This window comes from Triticum urartu, chromosome 1 (genome assembly GCF_003073215.2).
Source record: "Triticum urartu cultivar G1812 chromosome 1, Tu2.1, whole genome shotgun sequence".
Classification (NCBI taxonomy): Eukaryota; Viridiplantae; Streptophyta; class Magnoliopsida; order Poales; family Poaceae; genus Triticum; species Triticum urartu.
Genome location: NC_053022.1, coordinates 38,197,688 through 38,221,950, shown reverse-complemented (window position 1 = coordinate 38,221,950; position 24,263 = coordinate 38,197,688). Strand labels below are relative to the sequence as shown.

Here is a 24,263-nt window from a genome sequence, read left to right as displayed (position 1 = left end):
TATGCTCAAATCATCTGTGAAGGTGAGAAAATAACGATACCCGCCACGAGCCTCAATATTCATCGGACCACATACATCAGTATGTATGATTTCCAACAAATCTGTTGCTCGCTCCATTGTTCCGGAGAACGGCGTTTTAGTCATCTTGCCCATAAGGCATGGTTCGCAAGTACCAAGTGATTCATAATCAAGTGATTCCAAAAGTCCATCAGTATGGAGTTTCTTCATGCACTTTACATCAATATGACCCAAACGGTAGTGCCACAAATAAGTTGCACTATCATTATTAACTCTGCATCTTTTGGCTTCAACATTATGAATATGTGTATCACTACTATCGAGATTCATCAAAAATAGACCACTCTTCAAGTGTGCATGACCATAAAAGATATTACTCATATAAATAGAACAACCATTATTCTCTGATTTAAATGAATAACCATCTCGCATCAAACAAGATCCAGATATAATGTTCAAGATCAATGCTGGCACCAAATAACAATTATTCAGGTCTAAAACTAACCCCAAAGGTAGATATAGAGGTAGCATGCCGATGACGATCACATCGACTTTGGAACCATTTCCCACGCGCATCGTCACCTCATCCTTAGTCGATCTTCGCTTAATCCGTAGTCCCTGTTTCGAGTTGCAAATATTAGCAACAGAACCAGTATCAAATATCCAGGTGCTACTGCGAGCTTTAGTAAGGTACACATCAATAACATGTATATCACATATACCTTTGTTCACCTTGCCATCCTTCTTATCCGCCAAATACTTGGGGCAGTTCCGCTTCCAGTGACCAGTCGGTTTGCAGTAGAAGCACTTGGTCTTAGGCTTAGGTCCAGACTTGGGTTTCTTCTCCTGAGCAGCAACTTGTTTGCCGTTCTTCTTGAAGTTCCCCTTCTTCTTCCCTTTACACTTTTTCTTGAAACTGGTGGTCTTGTTGACCATCAACACTTGATGCTCCTTCTTGATTTCTACCTCCGCAGCCTTTAGCATTGCGAAGAGCTCGGGAATTGTCTTATCCATCCCTTGCATATTATTGTTCATCACGAAGCTCTTGTAGCTTGGTGGCAGTGATTGAAGAATTCTGTCAATGACACTATCATCCAGAAGATTAACTCCCAGTTGAATCAAGTGATTATTATACCCAGACATTTTGAGTATATATTCACTGACAGAACTATTCTCCTCCATCTTGCAGCGGTAGAACTTATTGGAGACTTCATATCTCTCAATCCGGGCATTTTCTTGAAATATTAACTTCAACTCCTGGAACATCTCATATGCTCCATGACGTTTAAAATGTCGTTGAAGTCCCGGTTCTAAGCTGTAAAGCATGGCACACTGAACTATCGAGTAGTCATCAGCTTTGCTCTGCCAGACGTTTTTAACGTCATCAGTAGCATCTGCAGCAGGCCTGGCACCCAGCGATGCTTCCAGGATGTATTTTTTTTGTGCAGCAATGAGGATAATCCTCAAGTTACGGACCCAGTCCATGTAATTGCTACCGTCATCTTTTAACTTTGGTTTCTCAAGGAACGCATTAAAATTCAACCGAACAACAACACGGGCCATCTATCTACAACAACATAGACAAGCAAAATACTATCATGTACTAAGTTCATGATAAATTAAAGTTCAACTAATCATATTACTTAAGAACTCCCACTTAGATAGACATCCCTCTAATCATCTAAGTGATCACGTGATCCAAATCAACTAAACCATGTCTGGTCATCACGTGAAATGGAGTAGTTTTCAATGGTGAACATCACTATGTTGATCATATCTACTATATGATTCATGTTCGACCTTTCGATCTCAGTGTTCTGAGACCATATCTGCATATGCTAGGCTCGTCAAGTTTAACCTAGGAATTTCTGCGTGTGCAAAATTGGCTTGCACCCGTTGTATGTGAACATAGAGCTTATCACACCCGATCATCACATGGTGTCTCGGCACGACGAACTTTGGCAACGGTGCATACTCAGGGAGAACACTTGTACCTTGAAATTTAGTGAGAGATCATCTTATAATGCTACCGCCGATCTAAGCAAAATAAGATGCATAAAAGATAAACATCACATGCAATCAATATAAGTGATATGATATGGCCATCATCATCTTATGCCTTTGATCTCCATCTCCAAAGCACCGTCATGATCACCATCGTCACCGGCGCGACACCTTGATCTCCATCGTAGCATCGTTGTCGCCTCGCCAACTATTGTTTCTACGACTATCGCTACCGCTTAGTGATAAAGTAAAAAAATTACAGGGCGATTGCATTGCATACAATAAAGCGGCAACCATATGGCTCCTGCCAATTGCCGATAACTTTGTTACAAAACATGATCATCTCATACAATAAAATATAGCATCATGTCTTGACCATATCACATCACAACATGCCCTGCAAAAACAAGTTAGACGTCCTCTACTTTGTTGTTGCAAGTTTTACGTGGCTGCTACGGGCTAAGCAAGAACCGTTCTTACCTACGCTCAAAACCACAATGATATTTCGTCAAGTATGTGATGTTTTAACCTTCATAAGGACCGGGCGTAGCCACACTCGATTCAACTAAAGTTGGAGAAACTGACACCCGCCAGCTATCTGTGTGCGAAGCATGTCGGTAGAACCAGTCTCGCGTAAGCGTACGCGTAATGTCGGTCCGGGCGCTTCATCCAACAATACCACCGAATCAAAGTATGACATGTTGGTAAGCAGTATGACTAGTATCGCCCACAACTCACTTGTGTTCTACTCATGCATATAACATCTACGCATAAACCTGGCTCGGATGCCACTGTTGGGGAACGTAGTAATTTCAAAAAATTCCTACACACACGCAAGATCATGGTGATGCATAGCAACGAGAGGGAAGAGTGTCGTCCACGTACCCTCGTAGACCATAAGCGGAAGCGTTATGACAACGCGGTTGATGTAGTCGTACGTCTTCACGATCCAACCGATCCAAGTACCGAACGCGCGGCGCCTCCGAGTTCCGCACACGTTCAGCTCGGTGATGTCCCACGAACTCATGGTCCAGTAGAGCTTCGCAGGAGAGTTCTGTCAGCACGACGGCGTGATGACGGTGATGATGATGCTACCGATGCAGGGCTTCACCTAAGCACCGCTATGATGTTACCGAGGTGGATTATGGTGGAGGGGGGCACCGCACATGGCTTGGAACAATCAACTTGTGTGTCATAGGGTGCCCCCTGCCCCCATATATAAAGGAACAAGGGGGGAGGTCGGCCGGCCCTTGGGGCGCGCCAAGGAGGGGGGAGTCCTCCTCCTAGTAGGAGTAGGACTCCCCTTTCCTAGTCCAACTAGGAAGAGGGAAGGGGGAAGGAAAGAGAGGAAGAGGGAAAGAGGTGCGCACCCCCTCCCCTAGTCCAATTTGGACTCCCCTTGGGGGGCGCCACCTCCTGGGCTGCTGCCCTCTCTCTCCCCTAAGGCCCACTAAGGCCCAATACTTCCCCCGGGGGTTCCGGTAACCCCTCCGGCACTCCGGTTTTCTCCGAAACCACCCGAAACACTTTCGGTGTTCGAATATAGTCATTCAATATATCGATCTTTATGTCTCGACCATTTCGAGACTCCTCATCATGTCCGTGATCATATCCGGGACTCTGAACTACCTTCGGTACATCAAAACACATAAACTCATAATATCGATCGTCACCGAATGTTAAGCGTGCGGACCCTACGGGTTCGAGAACTATGTAGACATGACCGAGACACATCTCTAGTCAATAACCAATAGCAGAACCTGGATGCTCATATTGGCTCCCACATATTCTACGAAGATCTTTATCGGTCAAACCGCATAACAACATACGTTGTTCCCTTTGTCATCGGTATGTTACTTGCCCGAGATTCCATCGTCGGTATCTCAATACCTAGTTCAATCTCGTTATCGGTAAGTCTCTTTACTCGTTCCGTAATGCATCATCCCAAAAACTAACTCATTAGTTACAATGCTTGCAAGGCTTATAGTGATGTGCACTACCGAGAGGGCCCAGAGATACCTCTTCGACAATCAGAGTGACAAATCCTAATCTTGATCTATGCCAACTCAACAAGTACCATTGCAGACACCTGTAGAGCACCTTTATAATCACCCAGTTACGTTGTGACATTTGGTAGCACACAAAGTGTTCCTCTGGTATTCGAGAGTTGCAAAATCTCATAGTAATAGGAACATGTATAAGTCATGAAGAAAGCAATAGCAGTAAACTAAAACGATCAAGTGCTAAGCTAACGGAATGGGTCAAGTCAATCACATCATTCCCCTAATGATGTGATCTTGTTTATCAAATGAAAACTCATGTCTATGGCTAGGAAACTTAACCATCTTTGATCAACGAGCTAGTCAAGTAGAGGCATACTAGTGACACTCTGTTTGTTTATGTATTCACACATGTATTATGTTTCCGGTTAATACAATTCTAGCATGAATAATAAACATTTATCATGAATTAAGGAAATAAATAATAACTTTATTATTGCCTCTAGGGCATATTTCCTTCATGTAGGATTTTTTTGAAATTACTGCGTTTCCCAACACCGCCTTCGCCCACTTGAGGGTGGTCTTGTCGACAGCGACCATGGCCTCGTGCTCCTTCTTCACGGGGAGCAAACCTGGCTCGATCTTTGCCCGGATGAGGCGGTAGGAAGAAGGACAGGGGCGGCCGCCCTCGTTGATGACAAGGGCACCGCCACGGGTGCGGCTCCCCAGTGTCGTCTCCTGCGGCTCCGGCTTGACGGGGCGAAGCGCCGGCGAGCCAGAGGACAGAGAGCCAGAGCCTGACGAAGATGATGTCGCCGTCTTCATTCGCCGTGGCGTCCAGGAGCTGTCGCAGCGGCGAGAGAAGGAAGGGGGCGTCGGGTACTCCAGGCGTGGCGTGTTGCCGACCTGGATGTACTCGAGGACGGACTCAAGGGTGCAGCCTGGGACGCCCCACCATAGGCGCCGCCCCTCGGAGTTGAGGCGGCCGCGGGGCTCGACGCCGTTGGTGGCGGCAATCTGCTCCTCGTGGCGCCGTCGAAGTACGTCGTCCACGGCGCGTTGATGTCGAGGGCGTACCTCGGCTGGTTCCGCTGTGGCTCCGGCAGCAAAGACCGGATGCGCGCGATTCGGCTCGCCGGGCCGCTCTGGTGGGCGCGGGCGGCACAGGGACGCCGCCGACGCTGAGCCTCCAGGTGCCCAGCACCCGCATGTCTGGGGGCGCCGGGTAGTCGGCCTCGTAGAGGAGGCCTGCCTCATCCTCGTGCAGATGGCGGCTGCTGAAGCCGTTCGCCGTTGCGCCGTCGCATGGGGGAGAGTGGGAGAGAGAGGCGCCGGCGGCGAGAGGTAGAGGGAAGGGCGTCGGTGGCGAGAGCTTGTGCGTTCACCGGCGAGGGAAGACGGCTTTTATAGCCGCGGATGGGCGGTGGGAGAGCTGTCGCCGTGTGCCGCGTGGCGGGAGCGGGCGGGACGCGCGTCGCCGCGCCTTCATTGCGCCACCCGTGAGGCATCAATAGAAGGCTGACCGGCGTGGCAACGCGGCAGCCTTGGCATTGATATCTGCAGGAACCAAGGCGATGAGGACGACAAAGGCGGCGAGTCACTGACTCGGCGGACCTACTCCTTTTCGTGCCAAAAAAACGTTTCCCCGGCGCCCCCAGCGCGCCAGGTTCAGACTAGGTCCGCCGGCACCAAAATTGGCCCTAACCGACGAAAATTGGGATTTTGGAGACGCGACGGGGCCGAATACTCGATAGACCCGCTCCTTTTCGCGCCAAAAAACGTTCCCCGGGCACCCCCAGACGCCCCCAGCGCGCCGGGTTCGGACTGGGTCCGCCGGCGCCAAAATCGGCCCTAACCGGTGAAAATTGGGCGTGCGACTGGACCGAATTTTCTACGCCGACGACGAAAAAGGGCCTTGGGGGGCACCTTGGGGGCGTGACTGAAGATGCTCTAATTTTGTTACAGTATAAATGCCGTGGGTTGTCGTCAAGAATTTGTACACCGGTACTTTCTTAATACAGAAACTCTACACTAATATACTTGCCCTGGATATGGCCCCCTCCAAGGCTCCAACCAACACAAGTTTGTTAACCATGACCGTATTGTTGGTAATACTTCCTCTGTTCCTAAATATTTGTCTTTCTAGACATTTTAAATAACTACTACATACGAATGTATGTAAACATATTTTAGAGTGTAGATTCATTCATTTTACTCCGTATGTAGTCAGTTATTGAAATGCCTAGAAAGATAAGTATTTAGGAACGGAGGAAGTAGTTGGTATGCATCACCGTACACTCAATCCTAAGGCACGTGCTCTAGGCGCGAGTGACGTTCGTCGCCATATGGGCCTGCCATGTTGGGACCATATCACAATTATATGTAAACTGACCCCGCAAACATAAATTACGTAAACTAGCAAAGTCAAGTGAACTATGGACAGTGCTCATCCGTCATCAGGTAAACAAATCGGAAAATAAAAGCTAAACTGAGTATAACAATTTAAAAGTGAAAATGTATTTTCAATTAGCATGCGATAGAAAAACAGTAATCACCAAATATACATGCAAGCATCAGAGACTTTCTCAATGCCAAAACAAGTAACGGGCAGTACATTCGAAGCGGCTCACTAGATTCTCTTGCACCGACAAAAAGCCTTCCGGATGAAACGAACACGCAGTAGCTTTTGCAGCACAAGACAAAAAGCTTATCTTGGTTTACAAACCCAAGTGGTGCGATTAATTAACATTCCACCGACCAATATCTGGGGTTAATAAAGTGAAGAATAGAAAATTGGGAGGGTGATTAAAAACTAGTATAAAGCAGAAGGGCTTCTTGACAGTGTTCAAAAGAACTCATAAGTACGTGTCTGAGAAAGGCAGAGCATCACGTGGTGAGGGGCCAAAGTTCAGCATCAGAACATGAGTGTGCAGTTAGACAGGAAGATTGCAGAGAATGCAAGCGCCACATGGCTTATCATGTCATGAGATTTCCATGTGTCAGTGTCTTACTGGCTCTTCGAGTCCAAAGCAGAGAAATGACTATTATGGTCTGGAAAATTCTACTCGCCCAGCTAATATATTGTGGAGAGATTGCAGCTATCAAGTAATTTTTTTTTATGCACGAACAAGTTTGATCAAGAAGGTTAAGCTGAGAGAGAAATGTGAGCAACACATGTGGCAACTACAAGCGCACTATTGTATTTTGCATACTCTCTGTGGCTCAGCGATTTTATAACTGGGACATTTGGCCCCTCAAGGTGAGATTTCTCTTTTGTGAAAAAAAGCTTGAGATAGATTTGTAGCAAGGGTTGCGGGTCATCGCATCACCTTTTTCTGTTGGCTTCCGATTTTCAATGTTACATTTCTTTTGAACCAAAAGTCAAAATTAAGTTCCTTTTTAGATTCATGTTTTCTTTTGTGATGATGGCTTTCAAATGAGATATATTTCAATACGTTCTAACGAGTTTTACAATTTTGTTAAGTTTCAACTCTGAAACTTGGTGCAAGCGATCGACAAAATGCTTAGTTTCGGAATCTGCGACTGACAAAATAGTAAATTTCAGAAACTAAAACTTAAAACTTATTGTACCGTCGTGCGGGATCCCACGACTTTACGGATTGGAAGGCAATCGGGTGGTTGGCACGGTGCGTGCCTCTGCAAATTTCTTGGAGAATCTAAAAGATTGGAGATGTTGAGTATAGTCATATCGATAGGCAATATTCATTTCACTCTTTTCTTTTTCACGAAAAGGACGATTAACCATCATCCTGTAGCTGATGCAAATAGCCATATATGTATACTTAAAACAGGGTTGGACCTATTTTTTGTGGAGTGGGGCACTTACTATACAAATTTGAAGAATTTCAAAAAATTCTTTTAGAATACAAGCTTGAAATTTCAAAATTTTGAGTGGGTCCTAGGCACTCACTCATCACTATGTAGGTCCACCCCTGATTTAATAAAAACACTTAAAGACGATAGCAAGCATTTAATTCTTTGTAATGTTCGATCAAGTCTATTTTTCTTTTGTCGCTCATGACTCAGTCCATGTGTTGTGGAAGGACGTCTATGTCAGAAGTGGAGTATCTACTCCCGAGCGCAAATGCTCCCTGATGAACAGTATAATAAAAAATAGTAAAAAGTTTAAACAATTTCAAGTCTTTTTGGTGGTAAACTTTGATATATGTTTTGTGTCCTTGCAATAATATCATAATGAATGACATTCGTGGAAGTCGTGGCAAAAAAATGAAAGGACATTTTGCAGTTCTGTTTTTTTTTGCCATGACTTCCATGAATGTCATTTCATGATGTAATTTGCCAATCATACAAAACATTTTTCATAGTTTGGCACAAAAAAATTCAGAACACTTTGATTTTTTTTTTCAATTTTACGTTCATCCCGAGCTCATTTGAGCTCGGGAGCAGAAGAGGACTTTCGCCTATGTGCCCTTCAACTTAGCTTCTTTGCTTTTATTTTGGTCATGACTTGTGGGTTGTAACATGACTTTTGCCGTGTTAGATGGTTTTGTTTGTGAAAGCCCCCATTTTGTCATTAAAAATGGTTAGCTTTCTAGTTAGATAATTTGATGTCATAAACACTTGCAAGGATTTTTAAGGAGAGAGCAACCTACCCCCTGTAATAGCAGAGACTAAAGTATGTTAGCTTATGTGGGGGATACATTTCCGATCTTGGGTATGGACCTCTACTTTAATTACCATACCTTGATATCAAAAAGACATGCGATATTCCCCCCCAAAAAACATATGCTATATGGGCGCTTTTCACTCGTCATGGATACCTCAACCATGCCGTTCTTGTTTGTAAACATTTTACACACAGATTTATCGATATAAATGAAATCTATATCTATTTCCAAGTTTTTTGCTTGTGCTTGTATTTCAAACCCATTTACCACAAGAGAGCTAATCAGTAGAAACCTAACAAAATTTGTCCTCTTTAACAAATAAAATATTTCCATGGTAAATGAACTTTTTTATATTTCCATGTTGTTCTTGTTTGGAGCATCATTTTTCCATCTTAGTAAATATTTAAAAATAAATATCCAGGGTAATAATATGCAGAGTCAAATATATTAACTAGTGAAAACATGGCATGCGACCAAAAGAAAATAGCCAATCCGGCCCATAATGTAATGTACATTGGTTTTCATGAAAGTACAAATTATGACAAAGTTTATAGAGAAAATTTTCCGTATCTATAATACCATATATATATATATACATACGATATGAAGATATATTTATGATGAATCTTTTTTAAAACATAGTACAACCACAGATGCCCACATACACGCACATATACTCGCCATTGTAACGCATGCACACACAGCCTATCCCTATGAGCATCTGCGAGATACTGAGTTGACATTACAAATTAATGAAGCCACCACATGCGCCTCATAGCCAACGAGAACATTTTCTCCCAGTAAAGAAAACATGGCCACAAAATCTGAAATAAATCCAGTGAAATATAGCACCACTGCAAAGTTTAGGACATGAACCCATGTAGGCTGGTTCCACCACAAGGAACCTAACATTTAGTTTAGATATGTATGATTAATCTATCGACATCGATTTGGTATCCTGGAGTATATAATTTTGGTCAAAGTTTACAACATTTGACTTACAAAAAATTAAAAACACACTACATTCTAGGACGGATAGAGTAACATGTACTCCCTCTTTTCTCATTAGGAGCTCTTGACTATTGATAAGATCAATAATGTATGATATGGCCTAATACATTTTTCAAGGCAGCCCTTGACTATTGATAAGATCAATAATGTATGAGATGTATAATGTGAAAATTATATCATTAGGAGCTCCTTCCACATATGGATTTGATGGTGTGCTTTCTATAACTTGCATGCCATATATTATTGCTTTAACATGTGGTCAAAATTATCGTCGAAAAATGCATTAGGCCCTGTATACATGGCAGGAGGAGTACGTAAGATTTTTTTAAAATGGTTGAATACATCAGAAGAAATAACTAAAGGGTAATAAATACATCTACGTGCATACTCCCAGTCATCTATTTTGGAACGGAGGGAGTATCAATGTGCAGTTGTAATGGCGTTACCTTGACTAGTCAAACGCACCAAGTCGGTCAAAACTCGAAAGCGAGGTTGAGGTCAACAAGAAGCTTGCAGCACCCACTGGCCACCGGGAGTTGGTCCATAATCTATCTACTCTACCGAATTAAAAACCACAGAAGGTATGTGCGAGTGTGCGTTGTACATTTGGATAGATCTTATAAAGGTACTATAAACGTAGCGATCAAATCCCACCAACACCCACCAAAAAGAAATACATTCCACAAATGACAGAGCGGAAGACACAAACTGGCTATATTCAAATTACCACCACCCATTCCCGAAAATAAATATTTTGATTTAACCTACACATTTTTACAATGGAGGCAAAAGTAACTGTAACTTCATAAGAATTAAAAAAAAAATGCGTCTGGGAGCAACGGTACGGTAGTAAAAGTGACGTTACCGTCCGGGAATTTTTGACGTTAACGCGGATTATTATTGCCGTCAAGATGGCGATGGCAGGAAAGCTCGAGTGCGTCGGCGTCATCTGATGCATGGTGTGTCTCCAACCCAAGGGCAGAAAAAGAGGGAACGAAAAGAAAGGCAGGCAAAGCTGGGGTGGGGCAGATAGAAGAAGCGGGGGGAGGTTGCCATTGATAGAGACCACGAGCTCTCCTCCAAGCCACCGCTCCGCTCTGCAGGAGCCTCCTGAGTCCTGACCCTGCTTGCTGCCCCCCTGGATCTCGCCCCTGCCCGCTGCCATTGCCTCTGCCGCCACTGCCCACACCCCCCCTGGTCACCCACCTACCCACTGCTCTACGACCACGGCCACACTTGTCTCCAGCCGCTCGGATTGGATCGCCTCGGCTCGAGCCCCGTCCGCGCGTCAGCGTGAGCGCTCCTGTTCCCCGATCGATTTGTGTTCTTGGCTTTGCTTCTTGTTCTTGATTTGGTTCCGGTGCCCCTGTTTTGCTCCCCGCGAGGAAGATCTGACTGTGATGGTTCCGTGGGCTCTCTGCTGCTTGCCCAAGTTCTTGGATTTTCCTTCCGTTCGGTTACCAGTTCGTGATTTCTGTACCACAAAGATCTGTGTTTTTGGCAGCTGATAAAATGTGACGAATTGTTTCTCTTTCTGTCTTCCATTTCACCAGCGATTTGAGCATGCTCCGGTTCGGTTTCCTTTCGCGGCATTAGAAAAGATCTCCTTTTGGTTTGATTCGCCAAACAGCAGCCAATCCTGCCTTGATTTCCTCTCGTGAATATCCCATGGCGATGCATCCGAGATTTGCATCGGCGGCGACTTTGTCTCGGCCCCCGTTGTCTCTTGCTGCATTATTACTGCATTTGGGCTCCTAGTGGCCGGCAGTTTTGGCTCCTCTGATCTGGCCAAATTTGTCTGTCACATTCAGTAATCTTTTGTTTTTTCACTCTGGTTGCTGATCAGCCAGTAGCTGGATTTTATGTTTTACAGTTCACCATCCGAGCAATTTGCTTCCGCATTTAAACGGTTTGGCGCTTGACTGCAGAACTGGGTTCTCTTGATAAGGGACTAGAGATTGGACTGTTGAGTGGAGTTGGGGATGGAGAAGAGGGGTGGCACTCCATCGCCGTCGCCGAGGTCGACGGAGAAGTCCGGAAAGGACTTGACGAGGTCGGGGGACGCCAACGGCGGCGCGAGCGCCGGCGGCAACGCCACCCCGAAAGGCGACAAGGAGAAGGGAGTCAATGTGCAGGTCATCCTTAGATGCAGGTGAGTGAGGAGTGCTCAGCAGTTCTGCTTCAGACAAGTTCAGTGTCATGCTGTTTTTTGTGCCCACTCACACTCTGCAATTTGGTGCATTCAGGCCACTGAGTGAAGATGAGACAAAGGGGAATACTCCGGTGGTGATATCGTGCAACGAGCGCCGCCGGGAGGTCGCCGCCACTCAGGTCATCGCCAATAAGCAGATTGACCGGACTTTCGCCTTCGACAAGGTATTACATCATCTTCCACGGTCACTTGAGCATAAGCTATTACCTCACTAACTGGTGACAACCTCTGTCTAGTCACCTGTTTTGCACTTTACATTTGTTGATTGTTGTTGTTGACTTCATGTATGCAAGTTTTGACTCAAATTTAGTCTAATGATTGGTTCCGAGTAGGTCTTTGGCCCGTCATCAAAGCAGAAGGACTTGTTTGAACAATCCATCTCACCAATAGTGCATGAGGTCCTTGAGGGCTATAATTGCACAATTTTTGCCTATGGGCAAACCGGTACCGGCAAAACCTATACAATGGAAGGAGGTGGAACCAGAAAGGCCAAGGTAAATTGTTAACATTTTGTACTTGAAGTCAATTAAAAATGTACCTTTGGTATGCATGTTCCTTACCATTGGCTGGCTCCTGTAACAACCAGAGTGGTGAGCTCCCAACTGATGCTGGAGTTATCCCGAGGTCCGTCAGGCAAATTTTCGACATCCTTGAGGCCCAGTGCGCGGAGTACAGCATGAAAGTCACCTTTCTTGAGCTTTACAATGAAGAGATCACTGATTTGTTGGCTCCTGATGAGCCAAGGTTCCCTGTGTTACCTGTCCCTGAGGACAAGAATAAAAAGCCCATTGCCCTTATGGAAGATGGCAAGGGTGGTGTTTTTGTTAGAGGGCTTGAAGAGGAGGTTGTGTACTCTGCTGGCGAAATCTACAAGATTCTTGACAAGGGCTCTGCAAAGAGGCGCACCGCAGAGACATTGCTGAACAAGCAAAGCAGCAGGTCACACTCCATATTCTCAATCACAATTCACATCAAGGAATTGACTCATGAAAGCGAGGAGATGATCAAAATTGGGAAGCTTAATCTCGTCGATCTAGCTGGTTCAGAAAATATATCACGCTCAGGTGCTAGAGATGTGAGTGAACTTCAAATGTCCTATTCAGTATTTTTCTTCTTCTTCCCATGTACCTGATTTTTCAAATGCCATGAAGTACATTTGATATTCAATTGGATTGCAGGGCAGAGCGAGAGAGGCTGGGGAGATCAACAAGAGTTTGCTCACACTTGGCCGTGTTATTAATGCTCTAGTCGAGCACTCTGGACATGTCCCATATAGGTAGCTCTAAGGGCATTCTCCTGACTGCACCTGTGGTAGCAAAGCATTGCTAAAGAGGACTTAACATTGCTCTACCTATTTGTTTCAGAGATAGCAAGCTGACAAGATTATTGCGAGATTCATTGGGAGGGAAAACAAAGACTTGCATTATTGCTACAATATCACCTTCGGTATATTGCTTGGAAGAGACGTTGAGCACACTCGATTATGCACATCGTGCAAAAAATATCAGGAACAAACCCGAGGTTACTATCTTGTTTTTTTTGTTTCGATAATCCGTAAATATTGATGTTTCACTACTTCAGATAGTAGAAACATTGACTGTGTTTTGTATCGCCTAACTTACTCTTATTAACATCGAGTCCAGGTGAACCAAAAGATGATGAAATCTGCTGTCATCAAGGACCTTTACTCCGAAATTGACCGCCTTAAACAAGGTTTGTCTGCGTGCACTTTTTTGCTATACTGAAATGTTAAATGTCATGCATTTTCTACTCACCTAGTCTCCTATCTGTTTTCAGAAGTGTTTGCGGCAAGAGAGAAAAATGGTATATACATTCCAAGAGAGCGCTACCTCCAAGAGGAAGCTGAGAAAAAGGTCTATCTCCATTTTTCAATTAAACCCTTGTTAGATTTGTTCAAGTAAACTGAATAAATCTTTATTCATCATCTCAACTTTTCAAACCTAACTTTTTCACTCAGGCCATGACAGAAAAAATAGAAAAACTGGGAGTTGATCTAGAGGCTAGGGATAAGGTTAGTTTGTCTATAAGTATGTCACAGCAAACCATTTATTTGAATGATGATTTGATTTTAAATCCTCTACACGATCTATGGGCAGCAATTGGTGGAACTAAAAGAACTTTATGATGCTCAAATGCTTTTGAGTGCAGAGTTGGGCGAAAAACTCGAGAAAACTCAGGTATCTTTATAGTGTCCAACTCATGGTTTTGCAATCTTGGGCAAATACATTATATAATTGCCATTCCATCTGTCTTTTGTCTGCAGAAAGATCTGGAGGACACCAGGCATGCTCTGCATGATTTAGAAGAAAAATACAATGAAGCAAAGTCTACTATCAAAGAAAAGGAATTTGTAATATCTAATCTTCAGAACTCAGGTTTGTTGAACTAACTAATTATTACCTGCAAAAGCAAGAATTAACTCATTACTGCAAGTCTCTTTGCTTAGCAAGGCTTGCTCATTTCCTTCTTATAATTACTGGTAAATGAATCATCAATTGTTGTCAATTCTCTTGACATAGAATCAAAAGTTTATGTGCTCATCCATACTTGATTTCAGTTAGCCAATTGAGTGTATACTTACTATGTTTAACGACATTCAATGAAACTTGCTGGTATTTTTGCTACAGAAAAATCACTGGTAGACTGTGCCTATAATCTCCGCGCAGAATTAGAAAATGCTGCAGCAGATGTTTCTGGTCTATTCTCCAAAATAGGTTCGGCATCTCAACTCGATCACCCCTACTTTGTGATGGACCGGTTTCACTTCAATGGTCATTGTTCTTGAATACTGGCAGAGCGTAAAGACAAAATAGAAGATGGAAACAGGTCACTTGTGCAGAGATTTAGATCTCAACTGACCCAGGAGCTTGATGCCTTGCATAAAACCGTCTCCACTTCAGTGATGCAGCAGGAGGATCACCTCAAAGAAATGGAAGATGATATGCAGTCCTTCGTATCTTCAAAAGATGAGGCAATTTAGTTTCCCCTCAATGTTGTACTTAAAAGTTTATTTTGTGTTACTGCTATGTTAGGTGGAGTATGACATGCTTGAGTTACCCATTTTTAGGCTGCACAAGGGCTAAAGGAGAGCATACAAAACCTGAAAGCCCTGCATGGTTCAGGTATTACAGCGCTGGATAATTTAGCAGGCGAAATTGACATGAATTCTCAGACAACATTTGAGAAACTGAACTCACAAGTACAATCACACACATCAGATCTTGAGAAAGTAAGCTTTGTTTCTTTTGGCCAACTTGTGGTTGCAGTGACTATAGGAATATTTCTGATTGATTTTCCTGTATTTTATAGTGTTTCGGAGTAATTGCTTTGGGAGCAGACAACTTGTTAAATGAGCTTCAGTGTAGCCTTTCGAAACAAGAAGAGCGATTAGCCCACTTCGCAAACAAGCAGCGGGAGGTCTGTAATATATTTTGAGGCACTAGAACATTTGATATTTGCTTAAGCCATTCTGTTTCAACTTTTCTGTTAATGTGTGCAGGGACACCTAAGAGCTGTGGAAGCGTCGCGGTCCATCTCAAATATTACTGTTGGTTTCTTCCATTCACTGGATGTTCATGCATCTAAACTTACTAGTATTTTGGAAGAAACACAAGGTGTGCAAGATCAACAACTTATTGATCTTGAGAAGAAATTTGAGGTTATTCCTAATGATAATTATTACATTCAGTATGCAGTTAATAAATTAATATAACTTCCTAACATAATGTGATTTTATCATTTTTGACAGGAGTGTGCAGCTAATGAAGAAAAGCAACTTATAGAAAAGGTGGCAGAGATGCTTGCAATTTCTAATGCAAGAAAGAAGAAGCTAGTAAGTGTTATCCATCTTCTGTAATTCATATTTTAGCCTGTGACTATCTGAGTGCTAGTAATCTAGTATACGACGTGATACCAAAAAAAGAAGTTATGTGCCGTCGATGATTGATTGAGGAGTTGAACTATTACACAACTGCTACACATTGTTAATCATAAGCACATACTACAGGTCCAAACGGCTGTAGGTGACCTTCGAGAGAGCGCTGTAAACAGGACAGGTCAGCTGCAGAAAGAAATTTCAACAGCACAGGACTTCACCTCATCCGTACGGGAAAAGTGGGGCTTTTACATGGAAGAAACGGAGAATAATTACATTGAAGATACCACTGCAGTCGACAGTGGACGGTCTTGCTTGGCAGAAGTTCTAGTGGAATGGTCAGTATGGCTACTTGATGTGATGCTTTCTGCTATGAAATATGGAGATTTCAGTGCTTAACGTTTTCTCGAAATCTGCAGCAAAACTAAGACGGGCATGGGTGCACAACAATGGAAGAATGCTGAGGATTCTCTCTTCAGCCTTGGCAAAGGAAATGTTGAATCAGTAGATAGCATAGTCAGGTATTAGCACAGGAACTGATCTGGAAGATTTTAAATTTTCTTTTTATCTTAAACTGGCAATTGTGAATAGCAATCATGGTGTGTGCATTTTACCAGGACCGGGAGAGAAGCCAACCAATTGCTGCGTTCCAAATTGTCTGCCGCAGTATCGACTACCCTTGAAGATATAGATGTAGCAAACAAGGCCCTTCTTTCTTCCATTGACAGTAAGTTCTTAATGCTTCGAGTTACTAAAACACAGGGCATAGCGTGATTTTTCCTCATTTTGATGACAACTTAATGTTATTTCAGGCTCGCTGAAGGTTGACCATGAGGCGTGCGCAAACATCGTCTCCGTTCTCACCCCGTGCCATGGGGAAATGACGGAGTTGAAGGGTGCGCATTACCACAAGGTCGTGGAGATAACCGGAAATGCGGGGAAATGCCTAGAGGAAGAATACCTGGTGAGCAGTCATGAAAAGTGATTGGTGGGGAAATCTGTTCTTTATCATCCTTGACAGTGACTGACCAAACCTGCGTTGCATCTTCTCCTTAAATGTCACAGGTGGATGAACCGTCGTGTTCAACGCCAAGGAGGCGGGAAATCGACCTTCCAAGCGCCGAGTCGATTGAGGAGCTGCGGACCCCAGACTACGACGAGCTCCTCAGGTCGTTCCGCGAGTCGAGGGCTGGATGGAAGCAGGCGAACGGAGACACGAAACACCTCCCGGAGGCGCAAGAAGAATCTACATCACCATCGTCGGTCAGGGATGCGAGGGTCCCCCTTATAGCAAGAAATTAGATTCATCCAGATCATCCTGTACAAAGGAGCCATTTGTTTAGTTTTACCATTTACCCAGTTGGTTTGCTGTTGATAGTGCCATCCATTTGATTAATTGCTATTGTCGGTTGAGGGGTTTGCTGTTCTTAGGCTGGTCACCAGTGAAGAGTATGTGTACTTACTACTGCATCAGTGGATCTCATGTAATATATATGTATTTACATAGGCAACACAGTGAAAGAATAATATTTTTGAGCACCAAGGGAAGACTCATTGAGCTGAATATTATGCTTCATGCGCTAGATGATTTTCCTCCATGAAAAATAAGAAAAACATGACGTCTTGATGACGAAAGTGCTATTTTGCTCCCAGGTGCAAATGTACCTGGATGAAGACAAACATTCTTGACTGCTCTCCCTACGTACAATTTTTCATGAAGAGATCACATTCATGATGCTTTGGGTAAAAAAAAAGGCACCCTAAAATGCTTAAGACATGAGCTGTTTCTGAGCACATGGAATGTTATTTCTGCAAGAAGTTTTGCACAGGAGTTGGACATGTGTTACAAAAAAAAGTTTTTAATATTAACTTTTCAGTTTTTTCTATTCACCCAAGCAGAAAGTCCATGTCTGATGACGAAATCTCTGTTGTACTGATATATGACTAAATATCTATTGAAAGATGAAGAAATCTTTGTTGAAAATAATAATAACAATAATAACCTGATGACTAAATCTCTGTTGCAAACAAGCCTCAACTGTCGGTAGGTCAAGTGTCACTGGCACTGGATTGCTGGCTGGTATCCAAATATGAGTGAAACGTACTGTAGTTACATAAACATATATTGGTGATCTAACAACTTTAGATGAGAACTGCACCACAACTGCACAAAGCCACTAGGAGGACAAAAAGAAAACTATGAAAGCCGCTGCTTCTTGACAAGAATGTACAAGCACAAGGGCAGAACCAAAAAACTATTTCTGCTACAAAATATTCTGTTGAGGGGAAGGCCTGACTGATAAAGGCGGCTGCCGCTTCATACCCTGCAAACCAAAAACAAGAGATCCTCAGTATGGGGATTATGGATGAAGGAACAGGGGGAACTGGACTAAAAATTATATTCGGAAATGCACGACATAATTAGGATAATTGTTACAATCAGTCGGTGAACTAAAAATTAACAAAAACAAAAAAAGAACATCTGTTCAAATCACTTCCCACGCTAACAATTACTGTACACAATATCTAGTTTTCACCTGCTATTTTTTTTTCTCAACATAATTAGGCTGGAGGTAAATGCGCTATGCCTGAGGCATATACAGACTGCATGATAAGGGATTCCTGAAGCTGTTCTAAACAACCCCTCCTACCGGTGAACTAGAGATATAAGACCTTTGGCAAAAAGGTAGATAACTGCAAACTTCTCCTAGGTCACAGCTTTCACAGACAGATTCAAGCCCAGAAATGTCTTAATCAGCCTGAACAAACAGATCTACAGGTCATCCTACTGTACATCTTTTCCTAAGGAAGCTACTAGCTGATGATCATTGTGAGAAGTAAGAAATAGACAAGAAAATTACGACTAAGACACAGAAAGTGAGTCGCAGATATATTTAGGGCTGAAGCAGTATATTACAACTTGCAGTTATGCAGTTTTGGTATAAAGGCAAGCTCAAACTTATATATAGATCAACAGGTTTCATACAACAAATGACCACCTAGCAGTTTCCAGTTTATATGTTACTATAGGATAAAGAGAAGGATGAAGTAACACTATAACAATGAAAAGAATGCCTGGTAAAAGTAGAATAAATTCAGAAAACTTCAAGTTTCTTCAGCAATTACCTAATCTGGTGCTCCAATATATGTCCTGCTAAGCATTATTCATGACAGGGTTGCATCCATGAACTCTTTTGACCCCTCTCTGTCTGCACCTTTATTAAACTCCCTGCTGGTGAATTGCACAGGGAGTGCCATATTGTGCTTCTTTTCTGGGGCTCTTGATGAATTGCCATCAGCTGTCCCCCTTGCTGCTGCTGCATCTACTGAAGGTCTGGAGCTACCAATATCTGGCCTTGCATCAGCTGTCCCCCTTGCTGCTGCTGCATCTACTGAAGGTCTGGAGCTACCAATATCTGGCCTTGCATCAGTAGAAACAAGCTTGCTGGTTTCTTTGTCATTTGTTGATGATGGAACAACATCAAGCTCAAGGTCACCTTCCAGCCCGCTGTTAGATGGATCCTGAACACCATCCTTGTCTTCTCCTGACGCTGTAGGGTCTGCATCAGCTTTCTTCTGTTTTTTTGCATTAGGGGTGCCATCATCCTCAGGATCATCGTTTCCTGCACCAGGGTCTGCGGGATCTGAATCTTTCCTTGGTCTCTTCCACTTTTTCGTAGATGATGTGCCATCATCCTCAAAATCTTCCTCCTCTCTACCCCTGTGCAGATAGGTCCACAATTTTTTGTCATTATCATACAGCACACAAGGATCACGCTCATAATGCAAGCGATCAAGAGCGCCACTGACAACTTGATTAACAGCAGCCTCTTTATTGGATTCTGCATGATTTAGGTACTGTGAATCTTTGAGAAGTGTGCAAACATCAGCTCTTGTTCCAGTTCTTCCAGGCAACCTAGAAGCAGCATCTCTTACAAGACAGAGAATAGTGACATGCGGAGGGCGATCAGGCAAGAGCATGGGATGTCCCCTAGCTTTTGACGTGGGCTTTCCACCTCCCCTTCGCAAAGGAGCAACAATAGATTTCTCCCCATCAGCAGCAGTATAGCAAAATGCTCTATCAGGAATTGAGTATCTCAAAAACTCCTCACGCTGGAAATATGCCCTTGCTTCGTCAGAGCTTGGGCTTATTGTGTTCAGACTCTTCTGGGCCCTAAGGTCCTTAAATCTTTCCTTCAAATCCAAGTTTGCAGGATTTGGTGCTGGAGGTGGTGGAAGGGATCCTATTTGCTTAAGGGTTTCCTGACCACTTTTCAGCCAATTAGCAAATGCATCGACCAACTTCACAAGCATCTTGTGTGGTATACCCCATGCCTCAGCAGAAGTTTCTTCATTAGGATCACTATATGAGGTAGCAGAAGGCAGTGGACCAACCCAGAACCAGCTTTTGTTCGACTTGTCATAGGCAACTAGCGCTCTCCAGCCCTTTGCACCTAGAGGAGCTGTTCTAGATGACAGTACCTTGAGCACTCCTCGAACTAAATCCTGCAGGGGCTCCTGTGTTTCAAGTATGTTGGGATCTCCAGGATTAGTTTTAATCCGGTTAACAAGATCTTGAACAGTTAGTGCCGGCGAATTGCTCTGTGCGGTCTGCTCTGCAGCACTGGTATCTCCAACTTCATTGCCCGGTTGTGCTTGCTCTGCTGCACTTGGCTCTTGAGGCGTTTTGCCAGGTTCCTCACTATTGAACCATTTTCTGTTCTCCTCCCCATCAGTCTGCTTCGCTGCCACTGGAGTAACCTCAGTAGGAGTGACTGTAGCTGCCACTGGAGTAACCTCAGCAGGAGTGACCGTAGCTGCCACTGGAGTACCCTCAGCCGGAGCAACCATAGCCTTCTTAACAGCGGTTAGAAGATGTACGATGGAGAAAGAAAAGCCAGTATGGATGGTTGGTGTAATTGGTACATACTTCTTCTTAGGTTTCTCAGGTTCTACTGGCACCACAATAACCTCCGGCACGACAGGAGCTGGTTCTGCTACAGTAATTGCATCTGTAACAGTATCTGGCTTCTTTTTACTTTTCTTCTTCGAGCTGCCACTGATTTCTACCACCTTTGGACCAGATGGCGCATACTCACCATGCTCATCCAGGCTTGTAAGTTCAACTCTTCCTTTTTGCCTTTTGGAGCCAGAGCTGCAACTTGCGAGCGGCATGTTCACTCTTTCAGAAACATCAAAGTCGCCATTAGAATCTTGGACTGCATAGCCTGCTCTACTGGCCAGCCTATCACTCTCTGGTGACCTCAGTGATTCATTGGCTTTCTCGTTGCTATCATGCAATTCAGAGTTGTCATAACCATGCATGTCCAGGTTTGCAATTCCCTTGCGCTTTCTTTCACTCCTTGCTGCTGGGGGTCTCATCACTTCACTAATCTGTTCCGCCACCTCCACATGCACATCGCGTAAATAATCAGGCTCTGCAACCTTTCCTCTGTGTGACCGCTTGCTCTGAGTCTGGTAGGGTTCCAAATCTGCAGTAGGGGCAGGATAATTTGTTTTGACTGATTTGCTAAGTTTGTTTGACTTTTTGGCACCATATGCTGGTATATGAAGTTCAGAATATTGAAGGTTTGGCTGTTCTTCAACAAGATTCATATCTGCCCCATCTTCAAACCGTTCTGATGAATCAGATTCTGTCTCCTCACTCTGAACATGGGCAGCTTTGCTCCTGGAGTCCTTCTGGCCAATCCTACCATGCTGACTATTGGATTTAACATTAATCTTAACCTGTGATATCCTGCCTCTAGGATCAGATCCAGAATGTGCACCATTTATCTGCTGCTCAATACTTTTGTAGGACTTAACCTTCACACCATGACCAACTTGAGGCTTCCTGCTCCTGTAATCGCCTTCAGGCTGCCCTCTCTGCCAGTCACTTAAGAGATCAGCATGGCTACCAGCTGGCCAATCCCTCGCTTCCACTTTGGGAGCTTTATTCTGGGCAGCTTTTCCACCGTATATCCGATCTCTCTCCGAGTATTTTGCACTCCTTGCATTCTCAGAATATGGAGGCTCAAATGATGCTGCTGCTAAGGTAACTCCCTGATTACCAATGGCATTCCTGCCATGGTAGTAAGAAGAACCAGTCTGGCTATCATGGTAGTTGTTTCCATAAGGATTGATATCATAGCCCGTGGCCAATTCCTTCTTCACTGGCTTCATCAGAGGTCTCTGAGACCGGATCCTGGGCAAATTCCTGTCATATCCCAGGTCCTCAGAATGAAGGCCATCTATGCTTCTGTGCAGCTTCCCTCTATGCGCGACTCCGTCATCATACCCATAAGCATTATCTGGACGAGAAAGCTTAGGGAGAGCCACTGCAGCATCACGACCAGCCCCTCCAATGTACTCCTCACCCACGGCTTTTGACACACCCAACCGCAGAACGCCCTTGGACCTTTCCTTCCCTAACTTCCCAGCCTTGTTGAGAGCCATCTTATCTGGCTTCGACCGTGTCAAGAACTGTTCCGCAGACTCCCTGCTCTCTGAGTCAGTCTCTGATCCAGCCCGGGCAACCAAACCCAGTTCCTTCTGCTTCCGCTGTGCCTTCATTGCATCCATAGCTCTGAGCCTCTCACCAAGGCTGTACCCGTTGCAGCTCTTCCAGCAGTCCTTGGTGTCCCACAGCCCCAGCACCATCGAATTGTGGTACCTCTGCAGATGGTAGTAGTGCTTGCGCCGCTCCGCAAAGCGGCTGCCGCGGCGGTACAGGACAATCCTGGGGTCGCAGAGGCCGCCCTTGAGGCGGTCCAACAGGGCGGCCAGGGGGCTCCCGAAGTGGAAGTTGTCCCCCCTGAGGAGCTCGACGAGCGTGCGGGCGAATGTCTCCTGGTCCAGGTCGGGCAGGAAGGCGGCGAGGCGGAGCCGGTCGTCCTCGGAGAGCAGGCCGTTCCAGGCGTCCAGCGAGATCACGCCGCCGAGGTCGGGGAGGTCGTAGAGCTCCAGCGGCAGGGCGACGCTCTGGTCCCCGACCTGACACATCTCCGCCCCCGCCTCCCCGAGCTGCGTGATCTCCAGCTCGTCAGACCCCATCCCAGAGTCGTCCTCCTCCTCCTCTGCCTCCTCCGCCTCCTGCTCCTCCTCCTCCTCCTGGCCGCCGCCATTCTGCTCCTCGGGAGAGAACCCATCCGCCTCGGACTCCTCAGACGCCGTGGCGGGCGACCGCTCCTCCTCGTCCTCCGTGGAGCCGTCCTCCCCGCCGGACTCCAGCCGCTGGACCCTGGCGCCGCCGGTCCTCACGATCGCCATCGCGCCACACCACCACCTGCGCCAAACCAACCCTCAGCAAAAACACACGCGCCGGCCAAAACCCTAGCCCCCGAATCCAGCCCAATCCACCCCGCCCCGCCCCACCGGGAGCGGAGCCGCGCCCGCGAATCAAACGGAAAGGGGAGAGGAAGAACAGGAAATCTCACCGGAGAGAGCAGCGGCGGCGCGGAAGCTGGGGGCGCGAAACCCTAACCCTAGCGCGGCGATGCGGGGTAGTGGGGATGGGGGCGGAGGGGACGGGGACGGGACGGGAGGCGGATAAATAGTGGGCGGGCGAGGAAGACGACGGAGACGTGGCGGCCGCGGGGGCCGTCGGATGCGCGGGCCGGGCGGGATTACGGAGGAGGCGAGGGGGCCGGGCGCAAAAGTGTCCGGTCCGGGTGGGGTGGGGGTGGGAGGCGGGGGTGGGGTGGGAGGAAGGGGAAGGGGGAGAAGAGACGAGGCGGGCGAGGTGGGAGGAAGGAGGAGGAGAGCGAGGGGAAAGAGAGGGGTGCTGGGGCGGGCCCGGGCTGCTCTGGCCGGTGGGGCCGGCTGGGAGTGGCGAGAAGGGGTTCTGGTTTTGCGCGGGAACTAACTGGGATTGCGGAGTGTGGTTAACTTCACTCTTCGCTCCCGCTTCGCTTCATTGATATCCCGTGGATTTTTCTCTATCTAATGTATATATATAAGCTGCTCACTCTGTTCATAAATATATAAAGATATTTTATAGTTTTTTTTCTAATCTGATGTGTATAGATATGTTTTAGTGTGTTCGTTTACTCATTTCAGTCCGTATGTAGTTTATATTAAAATATCTAAAACATCTTATATTTGTGAACGGAAGGGTTATTTATTTGTGATGATAGGGTTATAGAATAATTTCGGTATGGAAATTACAAGAGACTAGATGATATTCCGCATGTTGCTATGAAAATGGTTTTTAATAAGATTTGATTATATTTAATATTTATATTTAGATTAATAATAATATATAAACTAAAATTGAAACAGATTATTATGCAGCTAAAAATCATGTGTTAAATATAGTTTTTTTTCTTCGAAAAGAAGGATTACCCCAGGCATCTGCATTAGCATGATGTATACAACCATCTTTATTAATTATTCACCATAGCATGACAAAATGAATATAAGGATCAACCCGAAGCCACCTTCTAAGCAAACAAAGTCGCTATACCTACAAGTAT

At 45.0% G+C, this 24,263-nt stretch overlaps 2 protein-coding genes across 3 annotated transcripts; one reads left to right on the top strand and one right to left on the bottom strand.

The window, feature by feature from the left end:
- Window positions 1-10,653: 10,653 nt before the first annotated feature.
- Window positions 10,654-17,353, top strand: LOC125545243 (kinesin-like protein KIN-5A). The gene is made up of 23 exons (XM_048709139.1): window positions 10,654-10,975; window positions 11,611-11,834; window positions 11,929-12,058; window positions 12,227-12,388; window positions 12,481-12,969; window positions 13,073-13,170; window positions 13,259-13,415; window positions 13,538-13,607; window positions 13,692-13,768; window positions 13,873-13,926; window positions 14,012-14,092; window positions 14,179-14,290; window positions 14,543-14,629; window positions 14,711-14,886; window positions 14,983-15,144; window positions 15,225-15,332; window positions 15,415-15,573; window positions 15,664-15,747; window positions 15,922-16,127; window positions 16,209-16,310; window positions 16,407-16,516; window positions 16,602-16,753; window positions 16,855-17,353. The coding sequence occupies exons 2-23, from the start codon at window positions 11,665-11,667 to the stop codon at window positions 17,089-17,091; spliced, it is 3,183 nt and encodes a 1,060-aa protein (XP_048565096.1). The 5' UTR covers window positions 10,654-10,975; window positions 11,611-11,664; the 3' UTR covers window positions 17,092-17,353.
- A 506-nt stretch (window positions 17,354-17,859) lies between these two features.
- On the bottom strand, window positions 17,860-23,481 carry LOC125545226. Of its 2 annotated transcripts, XM_048709127.1 has the most exons (4): window positions 23,226-23,481; window positions 19,211-23,074; window positions 18,916-19,144; window positions 17,860-18,113 (listed from the first exon to the last, which is right to left on the bottom strand). In XM_048709127.1, exons 2-3 carry the CDS (start codon window positions 23,056-23,058, stop codon window positions 18,955-18,957), a joined length of 4,038 nt encoding a protein of 1,345 aa, XP_048565084.1. In that variant the 5' UTR covers window positions 23,059-23,074; window positions 23,226-23,481; the 3' UTR covers window positions 17,860-18,113; window positions 18,916-18,954. The 2 variants fall into 2 exon arrangements, with proteins under 2 accessions (XP_048565084.1, XP_048565077.1); XM_048709120.1 differs by having other exon boundaries at window positions 18,916-23,074.
- Between the last annotated feature and the right edge of the window lie 782 nt (window positions 23,482-24,263).